Raw genomic sequence first — 21,973 nt, 5'->3', positions numbered from 1 at the left:
GTAGAATGTTATGGTTAGGGGTCAAGTTAGTGCTGCACACCCTCCTCAGTGGTTATGGTTGGGGGTTGGGTTGGGTTACTGTTAGGCATCTTACTGAATGGTTAAAATCAGGGGGTGGGTTAGTGTTAGGTGTTCGCAGAGAGCTTCCAAAGCATCAGAGGGATCTCATTGTTAAAAAGTATAAGTCGGGAGAAGGGTACAAAAGAGTTTCCAAGGCATTAGATATACTATGGAACACAGTGAAGACAGTCATCATCAAGTGGAGAAAATATGACACAACAGTGACTGGACCTCCCTCCAAAATTGATAAAAAGACGAGAAGAAAACTGGTCAGGAAGGCTGCCAAGAGGCCTACAGCAGCATTAAAGGAGCTGCAGGAATATCTGGAAAGTACTGGCTGTGTGGTACATGTGACAACAATCTCCCGTATTCTTCATATGTCTGGGCTACGGGGTAGAGTGTCAGAATGGAAACCTTTTCTTATAAAGAAAAATATCCAAGCCTGGCTACATTTTGCAAAAACACATCTGAAGTCTCCCAAAAGCATGTGGGAAAATGCATTTTGGTCTGATGAAACCAAAGTTGAACTTTTTGGCCACAATTCTAAAGGTATGTTTGGTGCAAAAACAACACTGCACATCACTAAAAGATCACCATACTCACTGCGAAGCATGGTGGTGGCAGCATCATGCTTTGGGGCTGTTTTTCTTTAGCTGGAACAGGGGCTTTAGTCAAGGTAGAGGAAACTATGAACAGTTCCAAATACCAGCTAATATTGGCACAAAACCTTCAGGATTCTGCTAGACCATGAAGAAGAACTTCATCTTTCAGCAAGACAAGGACCCAAAGCATACATCCAAATCAACAAAGGAATAGCTTCACCAGAAGAAGATTAAAGTTTTGGAATGGCCCAGACCTGAATCCGATTGAAAGTCTGTGGGGTGATCTGAAGAGGTCTGTGCACAGGAGATGACCTCGCAATCTGACAGATTTGGAGTGTTTTTGCAAAGAAGAGTGGGCAAATATTGCCAAGTCAAGATGTGCCATGCTGATAGACGCATATCCAAAAAGACTAAGTGCTGTAATAAAATCAAAAGGTGCTTCAACAAAGTATTAACTTAAGACCCCTTTCACCCCGGTGCGCCTTTCAGGTGTTTTTGCGCTAAAAATAGCACCTGTAATGCGCCTGAAAAGTGCCTCTCAATCCACCCCAGTCTGCAAGCCTGAGTGCAGGACAGGAAAAAAGTCCTGCAAGCAGCATGCTTCAGGTAGCGATGGAACGGTGTATACACCGCTCCTCCACCACCCCCTCTGCCATTGAAATCAATGGGCACCACTGCCAAAGCGCCTGCAAAGCGATTCAGCAGCGGTGCTTTGTGGGCACTTTAACCCTTTATTTGGCTGCTGGTAGGGGTTAAAAGCACCCTGCTAGAGGCCGAAAAGTGCCGCAAAAATTAGCCTCTTGTTTACCGCTAAGACATAGACGTAGACTATTTATATCCATTGTAACATCCCCTCAGGTTGGTTACAGAAGAGAGACGTATGGGAAGAAACGGTCTGGTGTAGTTATGCAAGGTCCAAAAGAATTAGAGACATGCCCTGTTGGGGTAGGCCCTAAGGTACTCTTGGAGAAGATGACCTAAAATAAGGATTGTGTTTGGAGGAATGGATATTGGTGAGGCTGGGCTGTATCCACTGCTTTTTGAAAGTTCTGCTAAGGTTGGTGAATACAGAAGGAGAAGATCTTGGCAATGCGCTGTACCGTTTTAATAATTTTACATGGTTCAAATAAAGCATCTGGAAAAGCTAACAGTGTGGACAATCATTTAAGAGTCACAGTATCTCTAAGGTTTGCCTGTTGCAAGAAGCTTGTACGTAACTAAGATGGTAGAGTTCCTCTATAACCCAGGGATGATACCCTATCTTAATCTTGTACAGGAAGATGGTCGGAGGCACAACTGCCACCTGGGGATTTTGCAGTGGCTTGTAATGAGCCACTCACCTTGCTTGGTGGATATATTTTTGTGGCAGGTTAGTATTAGACAACTTCCTGAATGGATACAGTCAGAGAGTTGCTTTGTGTTCAGCACTGTCCTGACCGGTGACAGTCAGTGGGAGTAAAAAACAAATGGCCCTGTGTTTGTGGTCAGTAGGAAAAAATTGTCCCTACAAAGGTGAGAGTAAAATAGGTCTCTGAGTTGGTAGTCACTAGGACTAATGAATGTCCCAGTGAGGTGAATAGTGCCCCATTGTTGGTGTTAATGGGATTAGGATAGCTCCCTTAGAACTGACATTTAGTGACACTTACCTTTCAATACGCTTCATATTCCATGCTGCTCCTCTACTGGCATAATGACATCACAGCCAGAACTATACTGTACAGGCACGGACAGGCAGGAGATGACACCCTTCATAAGTACCGAAGATACACTATTTTGTCCCAAGGCAAAGCAAGGCTAAACAGGAGCATATGGAGACGGATTTATTAAAAGGTTTTCAGTCATTAATTCCTCCTTTTGGCTTTTCAAAAGTCTGCACTTGCAACTGCATTGAGCCTGACCCGATCATTTCTTTATTCTGCATCATTTTAGAGCAGAAATCTTTTATCTTCAGTAATAAATCTGTTTTTGAACTTTGCAAAAGGTTGCACTTGGCTGCCCAGGAATACAGACGCACAGGTCTGTATACTTGTGGCAGAGGCTTTGCTGAAGGAGACACAGCCTGATTTGCAACTAATTGTGTTAATAATTTGCTAGATAAATGTCTTCCGTTGTTGGGTGCTAGAATGTTCTGCCTGGCACCCACCTCCACTCTGTACTCAGTGGATTCCCCTGGCATGCAAGGCTTTCTCTTTGCGGAGGGTTGTGTACAGCAAGATGTGGGACCTAGTTTCAGGAGTGCTGATGTTGTTACAGTTGTATCATTTTGATTGCCCAAATTATAATTGAAATGCTCTTATTACCAAGCCTCAAAGAATGTTAAAAAGTCAGAAATGTTAGTGATATAATTATTACTGTGTCCACGTGTGTGAAATAATTATCACTGTTTTTATTTTCTAGTGAAGATAAAAAGAAAATAAAACCACCACGGACACTGATCATGGCTGATGGACGCGCTCTGAATGTTAATGAACCCAAGTAGGTGACTGATGAATAATGTTTTGGAGCAGGAGATGATCTGTTTTTCCAGTTTTCATAAGTGGCTATTGTGCTCAGAAATGATCCCATCGTTTTTGTGATGTAGCTATAAAGATCCCCATCATTCTAACAATGTTCTAGATCAGTAGGCGCAGTTTTGAATCCCGCGGAGCAGTAGCATGAATTTTACATGCCTCAAACACAATGCTCCAACTCTCTGCCCCCCTCCCCGGATTACACTGCTGCCTTATACACACAATACTCCAGCTCTCTGCCCCCCCCCCCCACTCTGCATCACACTGCTGCCTTATACAGACTCACCATTTGATCTCACCTCCTTATCCAGCCATGTGCTCGAGCTCCGTGCTCCCTCCCACAGTCTGCGATCAGAGCTGCCATTGGAAGCCCCCTCCTTCTTCACTTCCCCCTCTCTGCATTACATTGTTACACCAATGACAGTGACTTTGCCCCTGTGCAGAAAATCAGTGTCAGAAACCATGAATCAGACCAAGACAGAAGTACAGTTAAATCACACTTGTTTAATAAAAAAGTAAATATAACAAACGTAGTCAAAACATAGACAGAGTTCGGTAACCAGAACAGATAGTCAGCCAAGCCAGAAAGTCAGGGATCAGTATAGTGGAACAGCAAGCAGGATCTGGAGCCTGAAGGGACGTAGACCAAGCAAGTCTTTAACAGGAACGCAGGAGATAGTCTCTGTGATGTTGACCAAGACGAAGGCAGAAATCCTCTGGTCTGGACGGCTAAGGCCCCTTTCACACGGGACAGATCAGTAATGATCCGCCCCGTGATGATCCACTTGCTCAGCGGGGATCGCTCCGTTGTCCCCGCTGAGCTGGCGGATAACAGGGCGGTCCCGGCACACTCTGCCGGAACCGCCCTGTCAGCTCTCCGCTCTCCTCTATAGGGGATCGGATGAACATGGACCGTCTGTCCGTGTTCATCCGATTCACTCTGCAGACGGATAGAAAAATAGGATTTTCCTCCGTCTGCAGAATCGGACAATAGCGGAGGCGGACGATAGCGGGTGTCTGCGGATGTTTATCTGCAGACACCCGCTATCCCATAGGAATGCACATATGTCCGTATTTCATCTGCAAACGGATGGATGAAATACGGACATAATGTCCGCATGTGTGAAAGGGGCCTTAAGTAGGCAGGACTGACGAGCAGGATATCATCAACAGGTGTGTAACTTTGGAGAGATAGGAGCTGGCAATTAGCCGACAGCTGAGCGGCCAGCTCAGAGAATTAAGGGCTGAGCCCAGCCGTGACAGTCACCTCCATAAAGATATGGTTTGACCAGTTTGGTGTGGAGGAACTTGAGCAGTCTGCACAGAGCAGCAGAATAACCTCAACCCTACTGAACATCTTTAGAACAATTATATTGAATGGAAACTGGGAGAAATCTGGGACTTTATATGAAATACAAGCATGCATCTCCATCCCTAAATCTGTATTGAAAGGAAAAAAGTTGGGACTTTATATGAGGCATATGATAAAAAAAACTAAGTAAAAATCAGGTTAACACTTTTATTGACATAAACATATGTCATGTCACATTGCAGTGTTAGGCATATGTGAACATATTTTAACACATGAAATTAATAAAATGTTAGAATTCATGCATTAGATAAGTAGATAGTTAAACAGCACATAATATTACTAAGTATATATAGACAGATGAATAGGCGGTACATAGCAGTGACTGGTATTCATATAGATACATGTGTAGATAAACCGCACATTGCAGTAACCAATGGGCAGGGTAATAATGCTCCATATGGTAAAATTTGTAAAAATAGTAAAAGTATTGGAAATATGTTTTAGATGAAAATACAAATTAATATCCTAAAATTTGTCAGCATCCTGTTTCCCAACGCGTTTCGTGGGTGAAACCACTTCATCAGGAGAAGATGCATCCAAAAGTCTGTAGAAAAAATAAAAATGTCAATATACTTTAACTATAATATCAAAAAGGTATATATAAGGAAAAAAATATTCCCAGTCCTAGATACTCACTTATTGCTAGGATAGAGGAGCATGTGGTACTGCAGCATAAAAACCGCTGGAAATTTCTTGCCCCAGAAGCTGAGGTATATGGGCCCATGTGTAAGTTGGATAAGTCCTAGTAGATGATAGGCTCAACAGTGGCATGCAATGCCAAGCTGCTGCAAACAAAGCAAACAGAATGTTGGCATTAAAATGGGGATCAACTCCAGAGATAAAACAATAATTCTCCCGCTCTACAAGACTCTGGTCCGGCCGGACCTGGAGTATGCCATCCAGTTCTGGGCACCAGTTCTTAGGAAGGATGTGCTGGAACTGGAGAGAGTCCAGAGAAGGGCAACAAAGCTAATAAAGGGTCTGGAGGATATTAGTTATGAGGAAAGGTTGTGAGCACTGAACTTATTCTCTCTGGAGAAGAGATGCTTAAGAGGGGATATGATTTCAATGTACAAATACCGTACTGGTGACCCCACAATAGGGAGAAAACGTTTCCGCTAAAGGGAATTTAAAAACACACACGGCCATTCACTAAAATTAGAAGAAAAGAGATTTAACCTTAAACTGTGTAGAGGGTTCTTTACTGTAAGAGTAGCAAGGATGTGAAATTCTCTTCCACAGGCGGTGGTTTCAGCAGGAAGCATCAATAGTTTCAAAAAACTATTAGATGGGGACCTGAATGACCACAACATACAAGGATATACAATGTAATACTGACATAAAAGTGCACATACAGGTTGGACTTGATGGACTTGTGTCTTTTTTCAACCTCACCTACTATGTAACTATGTAAGTGTACAAGGTCCCCAAGAGAACTCTCCATGTGGTACTGAATATTGCTAAAAAGAAAATGGCTAACATAAACCTCTAAAATGTAAAAATATGCCGATTGTCTATCATACTAATAAGGGTAAGCAAAAACGATATCCCCATGTAGAAATTGTAGATGCTATATAGGTATAGAGAAGAAAAAGGAGGGAAATGTGAGGATAGATTTAAAAAAAAGTAGAACCATAACCAAGTAAAGACAAACAATAAGGGTGTAGTGCAAGGTATTGCATAGACCATTATGCAAAACAACAAGACAGTGGATAATAAAATAATAAGGAGAACATAGTAGTGTATATCTCAAAGTAATTACCTAATGTTCCCCTCGGAGCAGGAGAATTTTATTTCAATTTAATGATGGATTAATATTGTGGGAAGCAGCGACCTACTGATATGACTATGGGACTTGTACATGCTGGAGATGGCAATGACCCACATGTGTGTTTTGTTGGTACAGCAAAGCAAAGGGTTTGTAGTGCCAGGATATTCGCACCTTTAAGCCTCATGCACACAATCAGATTTTCGGATGACCAATGTTCGTTTTTTGTGGCATGATAGTCTCATGTCGAAAAGTGAAGAGGTTACTCACCATACGAAAATTATCGTCCAACAGAATTTAACAGAAGTGACGTAATGTGTTGAATAGTTTTGTATGTATTCTTAGTTTCTGAGCATGCATAGTCTTGCTCTTACAATTTTTTTCCAACGAAAAACATACTAATTATCATATTTATAACACGCGCCTGTGTATAACACGCACTCCAATTTAAGAGGGACGTTTCAGCAAAAAAACTTTTTTGAAGCAAAATAATCGTCAGTGAGCATCAATGCAGTCTGATTAGTGCCCATCTGCAGCCTCATTGCAGCCTAATCTGTGCCCATCTGCAGCCTCATTGCAGCCTAATCTGTGCCCATCTGCAGCCTGATCTGTGCCCATCTGCAGCATCAGTGCAGCCTGATCTGTCCCCATCGGCAGCATCAGTGCAGCCTGATCTGTCCCCATCGGCAGCATCAGTGCAGCCTGATCTGTGCCCATCGGCAGCATCAGTGCAGCCTAATCTGTGCCCATCTGCAGCATCCGTGCAGCCTGATCTGTGCCCATCTGCAGCATCATTGCAGCCTGGTCTGTGCCCATCTGCAGCCTGATCTGTGCCCGTTTGCAGCCTTGCTCCTCAATGCAGCCTGATTAGTGCCCATCTGCAGCATTGCTCCTCACTGCAACCTAATCAGTGCCCATCTGCAGCATTGCTCCTCACTGCAGCCTGATCAGTGTCCATCTGCAGCCTTGCTGAAATAGACAGAGCCAGATCTCCTGTATACTCGGCTTGGTGTCACACCTAGTCCCGCCCCTTGGCCCCGGATCCTATGATGGACATAAAGCCGTTCCAATGCCGGGACGTCAATGCTAGGAGCCCGTCCAGGGGGCGGGACTGGGTGTGACTGCGAGCCGAGCCGGGTACACAGGAGAGACTAGCTCTGTCTATTTCGGCAGCGCTCATCCCCTCCTTCCTCTCGGTGGCAGCCTATATCTGCGTATAACACGCAAACACGATTTTCCCCCTATTTTAAGGGGGAAAAAATGTATGTTATACACCAATAAATATGGTAAATGAAAATCAGACGTTGAGTTCACGTACAACAAAAATGTTATAGTCTGCACATCCAGCTTTTGTCGTACGAAAAAACGGAATTGGCTGTCAAAAGCACAGTACTAACGATCCGAAAATCAGCAGATCGTTCATCGGACGAAATTTTACTTCTGATTTTTGTAACGTGTGTACGGGTCTTTAGTGAAAGAACACTTGACATGTGTAGTTATACCATTACAGACCACAGTGGAAGAGATCAGGGACAGAGGTGCACGTTATATTGTATGACTGTGTATGGATTTATATTGGCATGCCTTGACATTTCTTTACATTTCCCTACATTTGCCAGTTTGAGGATATCCTCTACTTCAGAAAGTGCCCCATTGTACCAATGTTTTCTTTTCATTTCTCTCTCAGGCTGGATTTCTCCTTGGTTGACGATGAAGAGAACAATCAGTTCATCCTGGACTTGGCCATCTACAGGTATTGGTGCAATGCCCCCCATGAGATGACTTTCTTGAGTTCACAAAGGCAGTTGGAAATGAATATTTCTATATTATTCTTTTGTTACATAATTGCCTATCCAGTTCAATGTGTGTGTGTGGCCCTATGTTGCTACCAATTTTCATAACCCTATATATTGTGTTTGCTGAGAATCAAATCTAAAACTTTTCTGAATTTATCTACACCCCCCGCTGACGCCACAACTGTGGAAAGGAGTTTTGCAGATTTACTGGTCTAAGAGAAAAAATTTGCTTGCGCAGTTTAAGATTGAGCTCCTTCTTGTCTAACATCATTGTGTGGCCATGCAAAATGGCGGCTGGTGTTTTTTTATCGGTCATCCAGCCCCGCACTTACCCCATCTAGCTTGTGGGCGAGCAGTGCTCCTATGGGCGACGACTTCTATCACGTCTCCTTCTCGTCTACATCACGGCAGCTTCCGATGTGTGTCTCCTTCCTACTCCACCTAGGCGTCCAACAGGATCGCCTGTCCTTTCAGCCAATCGGGTGACTCAGAACCCGCTTCCTGATTGTCCGGGAGTGTGACAATAGTGAATATTCATTTGCTATTGTCACAGAAAAACGGGTGGGCTCTGCGCCCCAAGTCCACTCTTTTTTGAAGCCTAGTAGAGCCTCTTAGTGCTTCCCCCCCCCCCTCGTTGGTCACAGTATTTTAAAAATAAAATCTTCGAAAAAAAAAATGTATTTTTTTTTTATATACTGTCACCAGTCAGTGTCCCTGATCACTGCAACACCAGTTATATGACGATGCTGTACTGCACTGTTGGCAGTATGTAAAAAAAAAAGGGAATAAAAAAATGACAACTTCAAAAAACTTTTTTTTTCTCTTTTTTTTTTTAATGTTCGGTCTTTTTTTTTCAATTATTTAGCAAACCCTCCCAGTGGTGATTACACATAACACCAAAAGAAAGCTCTAATTGTGTGAAAAAGATAAAAAGGGGTCATATGGGTGTTGCATGACTGGGTAATTGTCATTCAAAGGGCGAAAGCACTGAAAGCTGAAAATTGGCCTGGGCTGAAAGGGGGTGAAGGTGCCCTGTATTGACCTAGTTAATGTCTCCCCCCGAAACAACCTTCCTTGACATGTTTTACCACTGCTGGCTTGCTCACAAGGATATCCTTGTGAGCAAGGTAGCAGTGGTGAAACGCGTCAAGAAGAGTGGTTTCGGGTTTAGACATTAACCACTTCCGGAACGCCGCACACCGATATACATCCTTACTTTGAAGAGGAATATCATTGTTATGGCAGCAGCTAGCTAGCCATAACCCCGGTATCCTTTTCTTCGGCCGGCGGTCCACTTTCCGATAAGAGTGGTCTCTGCAGAAGATTCACTTTATCGGCGGTGGGAGAGGTGCCCACTGCGCTCTGGTGCCCTCTGCCGCTTAACGGAGCCATCGGCAGTGGCGGAGGAGATTGGATCCTCTTACTTGCTGGGTATGGAGACGAGTGAGGGGAAGATGGCCCCCACCCGTCTCCATAACATTGCAGGGCGGAAGCGCCTTTAAAACGTCACTTCCGCCCATAGCTCTTAAATGGCCTTTTTTAATTTTATTTTTTTATTTTTTTTTAATGACAAAATGTATTTCTTTTTATTTTTTTTATTGCATTTTAGTGTAAATATGAGATCTGAGGTCTTTTTGACCCCAGATCTCTTATTTAAGAGGACCTGTCATGCTTTTTTTCTATTACAACGGATGTTTACATTCCTTGTTATAGTAATAAAAGTGACACAATTTTTTTTTTTTTTTTTAAAGACTGCGTAAAAATAAAAAATAAAATAAATAAGAAAAAAAAATGTTTTAAACGCACCCTGTCCTGCCGAGCTTGTGTTGCTGAAGCAAACACATACGTGAGTAGCGCCCGCATATGGAATGGTGTTCAAATCACACATGTGAGGTATCACCACGATCGGCAGAAAGAGAGCAATAATTCTAGCTCTAGACCTTTGTAACTCAAAACATGCAACCTGTAGAATTTTTTAAACGTCACCTATGGAGATTTATAAGGGTAAAAGTTTGTTGCCATTCCCTTAGCGGGCAAAATTTGGAAGCGTGACATGTTGGGTATCAGTTTACTTGGCGTAACATCATCTTTCACAATATAAAAAAAAATTGGGCTAATTTTACTGTTGTCTTATTTTTTTTAATTCAAAAAAGTGTATTTTTCCCAAAAAAGTGCGCTTGTAAGAGCGCTGCGCAAATATGATGTGACAGAAAGTATTGCAACGACCGCCATTTTATTCTCTAGGGTGTTAGAAAAAAAAAGTATAATGTTTGGGGGGTTCTAAGTAATTCTCTAGCAAAAAATTTTTTTTTAACTTAACGTAAGCAACACATCTCAAAAAGAGGCTCGGTCCTTAAGTGGTTAATGTATGCAATTTTTATCTTTTGACAAATTGAAAATAGAAAGAAGAGCTACATTTTGGAGTGCAGCTAATATTTACTTTTGACCAGATACATTTTATGCTGCGTACACATGGACGTTTTTTCCCGACGGAATTCCGCTGAAACGGACTTGCCTACACACGATCACACCAAAGTCCGATCGTTGCGATGACGTACAACGGGACTAGAAAAAGGAAGTTCAATAGCCAGTAGCCAATAGCTGCCCTTGCGGCGTTTTTGGTCCGTCAGAACAGCATACAGACGAACGGTTTTCCCGATAGGAATTGATTCCGTCTGAAAGATTTAAAACATGTTCTATTTCTAGGTCCATCAGAATTTTCGGGAAAAAAAAAAGTCAGCTGAAGCCCACACATGATCGGAATATCTGTTGAAATGATTCCGTCTGACTTTTTCTACCGGAAAGTCCGACCGTGTGTATAGGGCATTAGTTGTGCGAAAGTTTCCCAGTCCTTTTGCTTTTCAATTTGTTTTTGCCATTTTCACCTCTTGTAAGGCTGGAGTCACACCTATGGCGTTTTTAGTGCTTTTTGCATTTTGCAGATTTGCCCTACAGAACGTGTTCCATAGGAAACCATGTTACATGGACTGTAGTGCAAATCTGTAAAATGCAAAAAGGACTCCAACCACACCACCCAACATTTTGAGATGGGAATGAGGGACACCTACTAGCAAGCGTATGTAGGTATAGGACACGCCCTCTGCCACACCCCCTTAAAGGAGAATTAACCAAAAAAAAAAGAAGGTTAAAGCGGGAGTCCACCGGGACTCTGCCTTTTTTTTTTAAAAAAAAGCCAGCAGCTACAAATACTGCAGCTGCTGACTTTTAAAATAGTGACACTTACCCGCCCAGCGCGCCCGCGATGTCGGCACCCGAAGCCGATCGCTAGGTCGTCTGTCGGGTCCTGCCGCTGCCATCTTGGGTATGGGAATCAGGAAATGGAGCCTTTCGGCTTCATTTCCCGGTTCCCTACTGCGCATGCGCGAATTGCGCTGCGCAATGAGGACGCTCCCCGCTGCCTCTGGGAGCTGTGTGTTTCCCAGCAGGCAGCGGGGCACTTGCGGGAAGGGGCGGGCACTTGCGGAAAGGGGCGTAAGTTACGCCCCTTTCCGCAGAGAGCTGTCCCGGAAGTGGGTGCAGTTACCTGGATTATCCAGGTAACTGCACCCCCCTCCCCCCTGAAAGGTGCCGATTGTGGCACCGGAGGGGGGGAGGGTTCCGATGAGCGGAAGGTCCACTTTAGGGTGGACCTCCGCTTTAAGTAAATCCACAAGGGATTTTTTTTTTACCACTACTATTCATTTATATTGGCTTTTAAAATTTACAAATGCAGCAATTTAGAAATTGGATGAAAGGTTTAGCACTGGGAGACACTTTTTGAAAGATAAAAAGTGCATTTTATATACATCTCTATAGATCAGACCAAAATGAGGGGCAAATGAGGGGGAAAGGGGGACAAAGGGACATTGCTCCAAATCAGGGACAGCCCCTCCAAATCAGGGACAGTTGGGAGCTATGCTAAAACTGCATAGGTGTGAATCCAGCCTAATAGGGGATTCCCAGTGAGGCCTAACATGTTTACTTTTACTTTCCAGGCATCTGGACACCTCGCTGGTCGATTTGGATGTTCAGCCCACCTATGTGAGAGTGCTGGTAAAAAATAAGGTACTTATATCTAGGTGCACAGCCAATATTCCTAATGTCAGTACATTCAGGGGGTTAGGACTTCAGCAGATTGAGGTCCATGAGCAGCAATCACTGAACAAAAACACAATGAACTTGCAGAGAAAATCTCTGTGGTTTCTGGGTCCAGAAAATGCTAAATACATACATATAAATCCACATATTCATCCTACCTAACCCCCATGGAGGAATATTAACAATTAATATTATTGGTAATAAATTAGTAATTTTTTTTTTTTTTTGGGGTGGGGTGGTGAAGCAGGTACCCAGTTTTGACGGGAATAATTGCTCCCACTTCCCCTCGAACCGCTTAAGCAATCTGAATGGAAGCTGTTCTGCCCCCTTGCTGCCTGCAACCTTCTGGGACATGTCACAGGTCCCAGACAGCTGCGGGACTATTCACAGAGGGCAGCGCACCTTGCGCATGCGCAGTGGGAAGCCAGCTGTGAAGCCGCAAGCATTCATAGCCGGTTGGCAACACTTAAAGCAGAGGTCCACCCTAAAATAAAAAATTACATTAATTTTCTTAAAAAAATATATAAAACAAATTTGAAAAAGAAAAAATGTTTTTGCTTACCAGAAACCCTGTTGCTAGGCAGCCTTCCTAATCTGCCTCTTTCTATTCCGCAGCGCTGTTCCTTCACTTACTCCTCTTCGGCGAGCTTCCCCGTTGTCTTCTGGGACATGTGTGTGTCCCAGAAATCAACAGAGTCTTTCACAAAGCACCACGTGACTCGGGCAGTGAAGCCGCAAGCCCACTAATGGTACGAAAACTCTTAGATACGATTTTCAAAAGAAAATTCTTTCGAAATTCGAACCGTGTATGGCCGACATTTAGAGTTGATTGGATAATTGAAGGCACATCCCTCCACACAGGAGCAGAGCTGAATCTATCAATCTGCTGGAGGTCTCTCCCCTGTCACCATTTTTCTCTTGGCTTTAGAAAACGTGTCAGAAGTGATTCATGCTGATAGCAGAGGAACGAAGCAACAGACAGAAATTACACTTGGTGCTCTGGATTGAGACAACTACGCACTGTAGAGGGATATGCTTTGTTCTTATTTCATGTCTGAGGTTTACAACCATTTTAAGCTACCTACCATTACACCGATTTCTAGTTATGCATGTACCACCCAGCCGCCAAACTTAATTTAGTTTTAAACCCTTACATATACCCAGGGAAGTGTCTGGCCTCAGGTGATACAGAGATTAAACAAATCCTTCCTACGTAACTTGTACTTGTTTGTCTGCAGTCTTCTCTACATCCCTTCAAAATGTTGTTTTTTTACAGCTTGTCCAAGCTTTCAGAAAGCAGGGGACTGAAGTTACACTCTGCAGAGCTCAGTGAGGAAAGCTGACTAAAGGGAAGGGACATATCCCCCTTCACACAGCACACAGAAACAGAGCTGAGGCTGCCATTCACAGGCTGTGTGCCTACAGCTCCCTCCCTTGTCACCTTTTTACCTCTTGGTGTCTGGAAAACTTGTCAGAAGTGACTCATGCAGATAGCAGAGAAATGAAGCAGCAGACAGAAATGACACTTCGAGCTCTGGATTGAGACGAGTATACACTATAGTCAAATATGCTTTGTTCATATTTTATGTCTGAGGTTTACAATCCCTTTAAATGTGTGCTTGTGGAGGAGAGAGTGCTGCAGACCCAGCTGGGGGTTCTCCGCCACCATCAGGGAGGTGCCAACAAAAATGCTCACATTGCCTGATTTGACCCTAAAGGTACACGGCCCCATAAAAAGATCCAGAGAAAGCACTTGGATGTAAAGAAGAAACTTACATCGATGTAAAGTAGAATACTTACCTCTACTCCTTCCTGCGCCACTTAAGAGAAATCACCCCGCAAAGTCCACAGGGAAAACCAACACTTTCAGGGGTGTCAGTGTCCTGGGTCCCCTGCAGCGGTCATTGGTTTCTTCTGCTGACCTCCACATCACATGCTGTGTCCTGTAATGAGTTGCGGTCAAAATGAGAAAGCGGTGAGTGATGCGAGGAACCCAGCAAATCAACACAGGCAGTTTCTTACCAGTAGAGCAGCTTTCAGCGGCTCTGCTCTATCCTGTAAGGAGTAATAGTCAGAGGTAGGAACCAGTGAGCATTGCGGGGGATCAAGAAGAGCGACACTTCCACAAGCTTTGGTTTCCCAGTAGACTTTGGGGATGTTTCTTAGCAGTAAAGCAGCATTCAGTGGCCTTGCTCTATCCTGTAATGAGTGCAGATCAGAGTAGTGGGTGATGCGGGGGACCCAGGAGAGAGACCCTTGCAGAAGTGTTGGTTGCCCAGTAGACTTTGGGGGGAAATTTCTCAGCAGGCGAGCAGCATTCAGCAGCACTGCTGTATCCTGAAATGAGGGAGGAACCAGCGAGTGCTGTGGTCAACCCAGAAGATTGACATGTCTTCAAGCATTGGTTTCCTGGTAGACTTTAGGGACAGTTTCTTAGCAATAGAACTGCTCCCTGTATCAGCCCCTGTAATCAGTGCTGAGCATAGGTAGGAACCAGTGAGCACTGCAAGGGACCCAGAAGATTGACACTTCCGCAAGCTTTGGTTTCCCGGTAGCCTTTGGGGAAACTTCTCATCAGTTGAGGAGCATTCAGTGGCATTGCTGTATCCTATAATGAGTGGAGGTTAGAAGGAGGAACCAGTGAGCCCTGCAGTGAATCCAGGAGATTGACATTTCTTGAAGCATTGGTTTCATGGTAGACATTGGGGACAGTTCCTCAGGCGGCTTTGCTTTTTCCAGTAATGAGTGCAGGTCAGAGGGAGGAACCAGTAAGCGCTGCAGGGGACTCAGGAGATCAACACTTGCAGAAGTTACAGTTGTCCAGTAGACTTTGGGGGCAAGTTCTCAGTAGTTGAGCAGCATTCAAGGCACTGTTGCATCCTGTAAAGGGTAGAGGCCAGAAGGAGGAACCAGTGACCTTTGTGGGGGACCCAGAAGATCAACAGTTCCAGAAGCTTTGGTTTCCTGATAGACCTCGGAGGAGGTTTCTCAGCAGTGGACCAGTGTTTAACGGCACTGACCTCCACTGCAATGAGTGGAGGTCAGGGAGGGGAACCAGTGAGCACTGCAGGGGACCCAGAAGATTGACAGGGGCAATTTTTCAGCAGTGGACCAGCGTTCAGCAGCTCTGCAGAGGAAAACTTAAGCATTCTATTTCTTCTCTACAAGAAGTATGTTCTTCCTTGAGGTCTGTTTACTGACATGTCAGGGTTGCTATAAACCGCTATATCAGGCAAATGTTCTGAAATATCTTCATCTTGTATCCGAGGTCCTATATGTTCTTAAAAAATATGGTACAGCGTTAGCTGCATGTTCAGATAATTCAATGCTCTCTGGCCTGCTCAAACGGCTCAGCGGGGAATTGAGTTGCAGAATTATTTGCAATCTGCCACTTCCTGCCTCTCATTTAATCAATCAGTCCCCACACAAGGGAATATGGTCTGCCATTCCCGTTATATCGGTCCTGCTCTGGGATTTATCAGCGCTGCAGCCTGTGCTGTGACATAACTGATATGAGGGAGGCTTTCTAGAGAACTGGAGAGTAAATATACTGTAACTACAATAAGAGTAATTTCAGCATACATTTAAAGTGTCGTGCTGTTTTGTCTTATGTATGTATTACTGTATGTAGTGCCAACAATTTACATAGAGCTTTACATACTGTACATTCAGCTCTGTCCCTGCCCTCAGTCCCTGCCCTCAAGCACCTTACAGTCTAAAGCAGCCCATAGGTTATCGAATTTTCTTTCCTTCAACCACGGGTTGTAGGAAAGAAAATTGCTTGATTTCCCCATCAACACAGTCAGAATCCCTCCTGCTGAGCTATTGTATTCTGACAATGGGAGACTTCTCCGCCATCAGAATACAATGATCACTGCTGGCGGCTATAGCCACCATTCACATAGATAGACTTTAGTAGAGGGCTAGGCAACTGGCAGGTTGAAATCTACCTGGACAACATGGAGGAAAGCAAAGATTCCTGGGACGGCCTTTAAAAAAATTAAAAAACTAAAAAGCTTCCAATAAAAAGAGGGCATATAGAACACATAGTGTGTCAAAGTATTTTCCTCTGCCCTCCTTCTCATCACCCCCCCCCCCCCCACCCACAGTAGAGCCCCCCCCCCCCATAGCAATGTCCTTTGTCCTCGTCACATCACCCTCCCATTGTAGTGTCCTCTGCCCCCATCCACCCACATTAGTGTTCTGTACCTCTGCCCCCTTCATATTACCCCACTACTGTCTTCTTCCCCCCATAGCAGTGTCCCCGGGCCCCTTCTCCCCACAGTAGTGTTCTGTACCCTCCCCCCCAAAGCAGTGTCACCCTGCCCCCTTAACATCACCCCCCCCAGTAGTGTCCTGTAACCCTCCCTAAAACAGTGTCCTCTGCCCCTTTTCACATCAATCACCCCCCCCCACCCCACTGCACCCTGAAAGCAATGACCTCTACCTCCCCATCCTCCAAAGTAGTGTCCTCTGTCCATGTCTCCCCTCCCCTTCACTGTAGTGTCCTCTGACCCCTTCATGTCACCCCCCACATACACAGCGCTGTATGGGTACCACTTCCTATCTGCCAGAGTGTGTACAGCAGAGCGGAGATCAGGAGACAGCATAGTGCTGGGTGGAAGGCGGGAGCTGCTGGAGTTCATAATAACAAGCAGGTGATTGGTTGGTGTCAGAAACCATGGAATCAAGCAGAGACATAATTACAGTTAAATCACACTTGTTTAATAATAAAAGTAAAAAGAACAAACGTAGTCAAAACATAGCCAAAGTTCAGTAACCAGAATGGATAGCCAGCCAAGCCAGACGTCAGGGAGGGATCAATGAAGTGGAACAGCAAGCAGGAACTGGAGCCAGAAGGGATGTCAGCAAAGCATGTCTTGAACAGGATCACAGGAGATAGTTTCTGTGATGTGACCAAGGCGAAGGCAGAGATCCTCTGGACTGGATGGCTTAAGTAGGCAGGACTGACGAGCAGGATATTAACAGCTGAGTAACTGTGAAGAGATGGGATCTGGTAATTAGCCGACAGCTGAGCGACCAGCTCAGAGAAGGAAGGGCTGAGCCCAGACCTGACAGTGTGATGCTAAGACCGCCTAGAAACCAATCACTGAGGCAGCCCCCGCCCTCCATCCAGCACTGTGCTGCCTCCCACTCTGCAGTTAACATTAGAGCGGCGGAGGCTGGGTGTGAGGCAGAGCCATGATCACGGTCCACCTGTTGGCTTACTGCGGTTGACTAGTCAATCACGATCAATGGCTTGCTGACCCCCTTTATAGTACAACCAGCCTGCCCATAGATGGATTGAAATTTGGCCAGTTTGAAAGCACAGAGTGGGGTAGTAGTGTGAAACCTCACAGATTTTACCCATTCTCTACTCCAGTGGTCTCCATTATCTGGCCCTTGGGGCTCCTCTTCATTAGTGTCAGTGGAAGAAATAGTGTCCCATCGTTGGTGTCATTGGGAGAAATAGACCCCCATTATTGGTATCAGTGGGAGGAATAGTGCCTCATCCTTGATGTCAGTAGTAGGAATAGCGCTCCATCATTGGTGTCAGTGGAAGGAATAGCGCTCCATCATTGGTGTCAGTGAGAGGAATAGTGTTCCATCATTGGTGACAGTGGAAGGAATAGTGTTCCATCATTGGTGTCAGTGGAAGGAATAGTGCTCCATCATTGGTGTCAGTGAGAGGAATACTGTTCCATCATTGGTTTCAGTGGAAGGAATAGTGCTCCATCATTGGTGACAGTGGAAGGAATAGTGCTCCATCATTTGTGACTGTGGAAGGACTAGTGCTCCATCATTGGTATCAGTGGGAGGAATAGTGCTCCATCATTGGTATCAGTGGGAGGAATAGTGCTCCATCATTGATATCAGTGGGAGGAATAGTGCTCCATCATTGGTGTCAGTGGGAGGAATAGTGCCCCATCTTTGATGTCAGTGGGAGGAATAGTGCCCCATCTTTGATGTCAGTGGGAGAAATAGTGCCCCATCTTTGATGTCAGTGGGAGAAATATTGCCCCATTGATGTCATTAAAGAAATGATGCCCCATTGTTGGAGTCAGTGGGAGGAATGGTGTCTTGCATCAGTGTGAGAAAAAATGCCCCAAGGGCCAGATAAAGGAAAGCAAAAGATGCCACCTGGCTCCTGGGTCGCAGTTTGGAGACCACCGCTCTAGTTCATCTCAAAGGTGTTCAGGGGGGTTGAGGTCAGGGCTCTGTGCAGAACACCTGAGTTCCTCCACACCAAACTCATCAAATATGTTTTCATGGACCTTAGCTCAAGGGCACAGTCATAGTGGAATGGAAAAGGACCTTTTACTATATTTAAGGTCACAGTTTAGCCTTTAAGGCAATTCATTTGTTCTCTAATTTGTATGTTTTCCATTGTTCCTTTGCATTCATTTGCCTTCTTGTGTACAGAATGAGGCTTTGCTTTCCATTTGTCTTAAACCCAGTGATAATGTATTTCTTTTTTGTAATTCAGCCTTGTAAATTAATCTGCCCATTTTTTCCTCTTCGTGATTTAGCCATTCCAGCTTGTGCTTCCAGGAGAAGTGAAACCAGACAGCAGCACTGCCAAGAGATCCCAGACAACTGGCCATTTGGTGGTCACCATGCCAAAGGTATGTACAATCCATATGGACTTTTTTTTCCTCCTTGACATTTTGCTAGAGCCTGTCCTAATAAAATGATGGGATGGAAGAACGGGCTACAAAGAGAATGTATCACATTTTAACAATCATTTTCCCCCCTGTTAATCAACACATTTTAAACACAACTTAAAAATATTAAAATAATTATTTTAAACTATTTAAATAATAATAATAATTTAAATGATTTTATATTAATTATGCTAGTATAATTACCTAAAATGCTCTCTGTAAACTTATTAACATTTCTAAAACTTCCTTTTAGTTTTAGCTAATTGGGGAGAGTTAAAGCTAAAGTTAAGAATTCCTGTCTGTCCATACACACATTCGGAATATCGAGCGGCATCAAGAGGTTCAGTAGAAACCGGCCGACATTTGGCCCGTGTGTATGGCAGCCGGTCCAACAGAAGCCAGCCAAAGGGGCATGACCGAAAAAGTTCTGTCGATCAATATCCGATCAGCCCACTGACTAATGGCGCGTACACACGAGCGGAATGTCTGACAGAAAAAGTCAAACGGAAGCGTTTCATCGTATATGCCGATCGTGTGTGGGGCTCATCGGACATTTTTTTTTTTTAGAAAATTCTGACGGACCTAGAAATAGAACACGTTCTAAGTATTTCGGACGGAACCAATTCCTATCGGGAAAACCGCTCGTCTGTATGCTGTTCTGACGTACCAAAAACGAGGCATGCTCCGAAGCAAGTAGGAGATGGAAGCTACTAGCTATTGAACTTCCTTTTTCTAGTCCCGTCGTACGTGTTGTACGTCACGTCGTTCTTGACAGTCGGACTTTGGTGTGATCGTGTGTACGCAAGACAGTTTCAGCGGAATTCCGTCGAAAAACCTTCCGACATGAAAATCGGTCGTGTGTACGCGGCATTAGAGCGCTGACCGGTGTGTTCTGTTGGGGGGGGGGACATCTTATTGTCAGAACACAACAGCTCAGTGTGGAAGATTGCTATACTAACATTGAATAGTTAGTACAGCGGCTTCTCCAGATCGCTTTAATTTTTTTTTCTTCAGCCTTGAAGTTGAAGAAAAAAATAATAATAGTGGGAGGCACAGTGGTGTAGTGGTTAGGACTTTAATCTAGCCGCAAAAGGGTCGCTGGTTCAACTCCCAACCACAACACCATCTGCCTGGCGTTTGCATGTTCTACCTGTGTCTGCGTGGGTTTACTCTGGTTACTCTGGTTTCCTCCCACACTCCAAAGACATGCTGGTAGGTAATTTAGATCCTGTCTCAATTGGCGGCCCTAGTATGAATGTGACCTTAGATTGTAAGCTCCTTGAGGGTAGGGACTGATGTGAATGTACAGTGGATGAGCAAGCTTGGTGTGGAGGAACTTGACTGGCCTGCACAGAGTCCTGACCAGAGGTGGTGCTTCCATAAGGGGCGCACGGGTGCCACCCCCTCTCTCCTGCCATTTTTGACGCCTCTAATAGGCATCAAAAAAGTTAAACAGTAGTTCCCTCAACTGTGTTATGCCGGCCATACACGATGCGAATTCCGAACGAAAATCCGAGCGAAAGTAAAATCGACCGATTTTCGTATCGTTAGTGTGGTATGCGCGACATGCGATTTTCGTACGACAGGGCAAATTGACAAATCCAACATGTTGGTTTTTTTTTCAAAAATCGTCCAAAAATCGTATCGTTAATGGCAGAGTTGGACGATTTGACATAAGAAAATGAACTGCGCACGATCTCTGGAAAGTTTGAACCAGAAGGAAACCATATAAAACAACGAACGAATGGTCGAACGCAACACGGAATAAAAAAAACCCGTTAAAACATAGTGTTTTAACGTACGATTTTCGTACTTAATTGATGGCACATTCGCATGTTGTTGTGAGTGCCGCTTTCGTTTATCGTTCGACGGGTCGTTCGGAATTCGCATCGTGTATGGCCGGCATTAGGAAAGTGAATGAATATCTGCTTTCATAACACTGAACCACCAATCAGGTTCTTGGGTCTGTTACCCATCACCTGATTGGCTGAAACGACAGGCGCTGTTGTCCAATCCTATCAGAGGATGGGAAGAGAGGACGGAAGAGGACATAGAGGAGCATGGAGGACACCGCTCGCCACCTTAACCTGCTGCCCCACCGAGAGACAGGGTAAATGCCGGGCAGATGGGCACAGTGGGAGCATTTGATATGGCACAGTGGCTGCATTTGATATGGCACAGTGGCTGTGTTTGATGGGCACAGTGGCTGCGTTTGATGGGCACAGTGGCTGCGTTTGATGGGCACAGTGGATGCGTTTGGGCACAGTGGCTGCGTTTGATGGGCACAGTAGCTGTGTTTGATGGCACTGTGAGGCTGCAATTAATGGGGGTTTTTTTCAGAATTTTTCAGTTTGTTTGCGTCCCCTCCCCAAAAAATTTTGAGCACCAGCTGCCACTGTTCCTGACCTCAACCCGATAGAACCCCTTTGAGATAAATTAGAGCGGAGACTGCGAGCCAGGCCTTTGCGTTCAAGATCAGTGCCTGACCTCACAAATGCGCTTCTGGAAGAATGGTCAAACATTCCCATAGATGGGCCAACTCAATATTGAACCCTACGGACTAAGACTGGGATGCCCTTAAAGTTCATGTGTGTGTGTAAAGGCAGGCGTCCCAACACTTGATAATGACAATATAGTGCAAATTTGATCCAGATCAAAAAAGGGTTCTAAGACTGGGATTACTGACAAATTAAAGTTAAAGCGGAGGTCCACCCTAAAGTGGACCTTCCGCTCATCGGAACCCTCCCCCCCTCCGGTGCCACAATCGGCACCTTTCAGGGGGGAGGGGGGTGCAGTTACCTGGATAATCCAGGTAACTGCACCCACTTCCGGGATAGCTCTCTGCGGAAAGGGGCGTAACTTACGCCCCTTTCCGCAAGTGCCCGCCCGTTCCCGCAAGTGCCCCGCTGCCTGCTGGGAAACACACAGCTCCCAGAGGCAGCGGGGAGCGTCCTTATTGCGCAGCGTGATTCGCGCATGCGCAGTAGGGAACCGGGAAATGAAGCCGAAAGGCTCCATTTCCTGATTCCCATACCCAAGATGGCGGCGGCAGGACCCGACAGACGACCTAGCGATCGGCTTCGGGTGCCGACATCGCGGGCG

At 45.0% G+C, this 21,973-nt stretch overlaps 1 protein-coding gene across 1 annotated transcript in view; it reads left to right on the top strand.

The window, feature by feature from the left end:
- DNAAF11 (dynein axonemal assembly factor 11) overlaps positions 1 to 21,973 on the top strand; it is a 150,849-nt gene that overhangs the window by 83,088 nt on the left and 45,788 nt on the right. The window contains exons 7-10 of the mRNA XM_077493362.1: positions 3,060 to 3,137; positions 8,000 to 8,065; positions 12,104 to 12,173; positions 18,737 to 18,832. Of these exons, the coding sequence (XP_077349488.1) occupies positions 3,060 to 3,137; positions 8,000 to 8,065; positions 12,104 to 12,173; positions 18,737 to 18,832 (310 nt within the window). The remainder of the gene's footprint in view (positions 1 to 3,059; positions 3,138 to 7,999; positions 8,066 to 12,103; positions 12,174 to 18,736; positions 18,833 to 21,973) is intronic.

This window comes from Lithobates pipiens, unplaced genomic scaffold (assembly GCF_037356315.1).
Source record: "Lithobates pipiens isolate NorthernLeopardFrog02 unplaced genomic scaffold, aLitPip1_a1.2 Scaffold_19, whole genome shotgun sequence".
In the NCBI taxonomy this organism is placed as follows: Eukaryota; Metazoa; Chordata; class Amphibia; order Anura; family Ranidae; genus Lithobates; species Lithobates pipiens.
The sequence above is the reverse complement of the archived record's forward strand: the minus strand, read 5'-3'. Positions and strand labels throughout refer to the sequence as shown.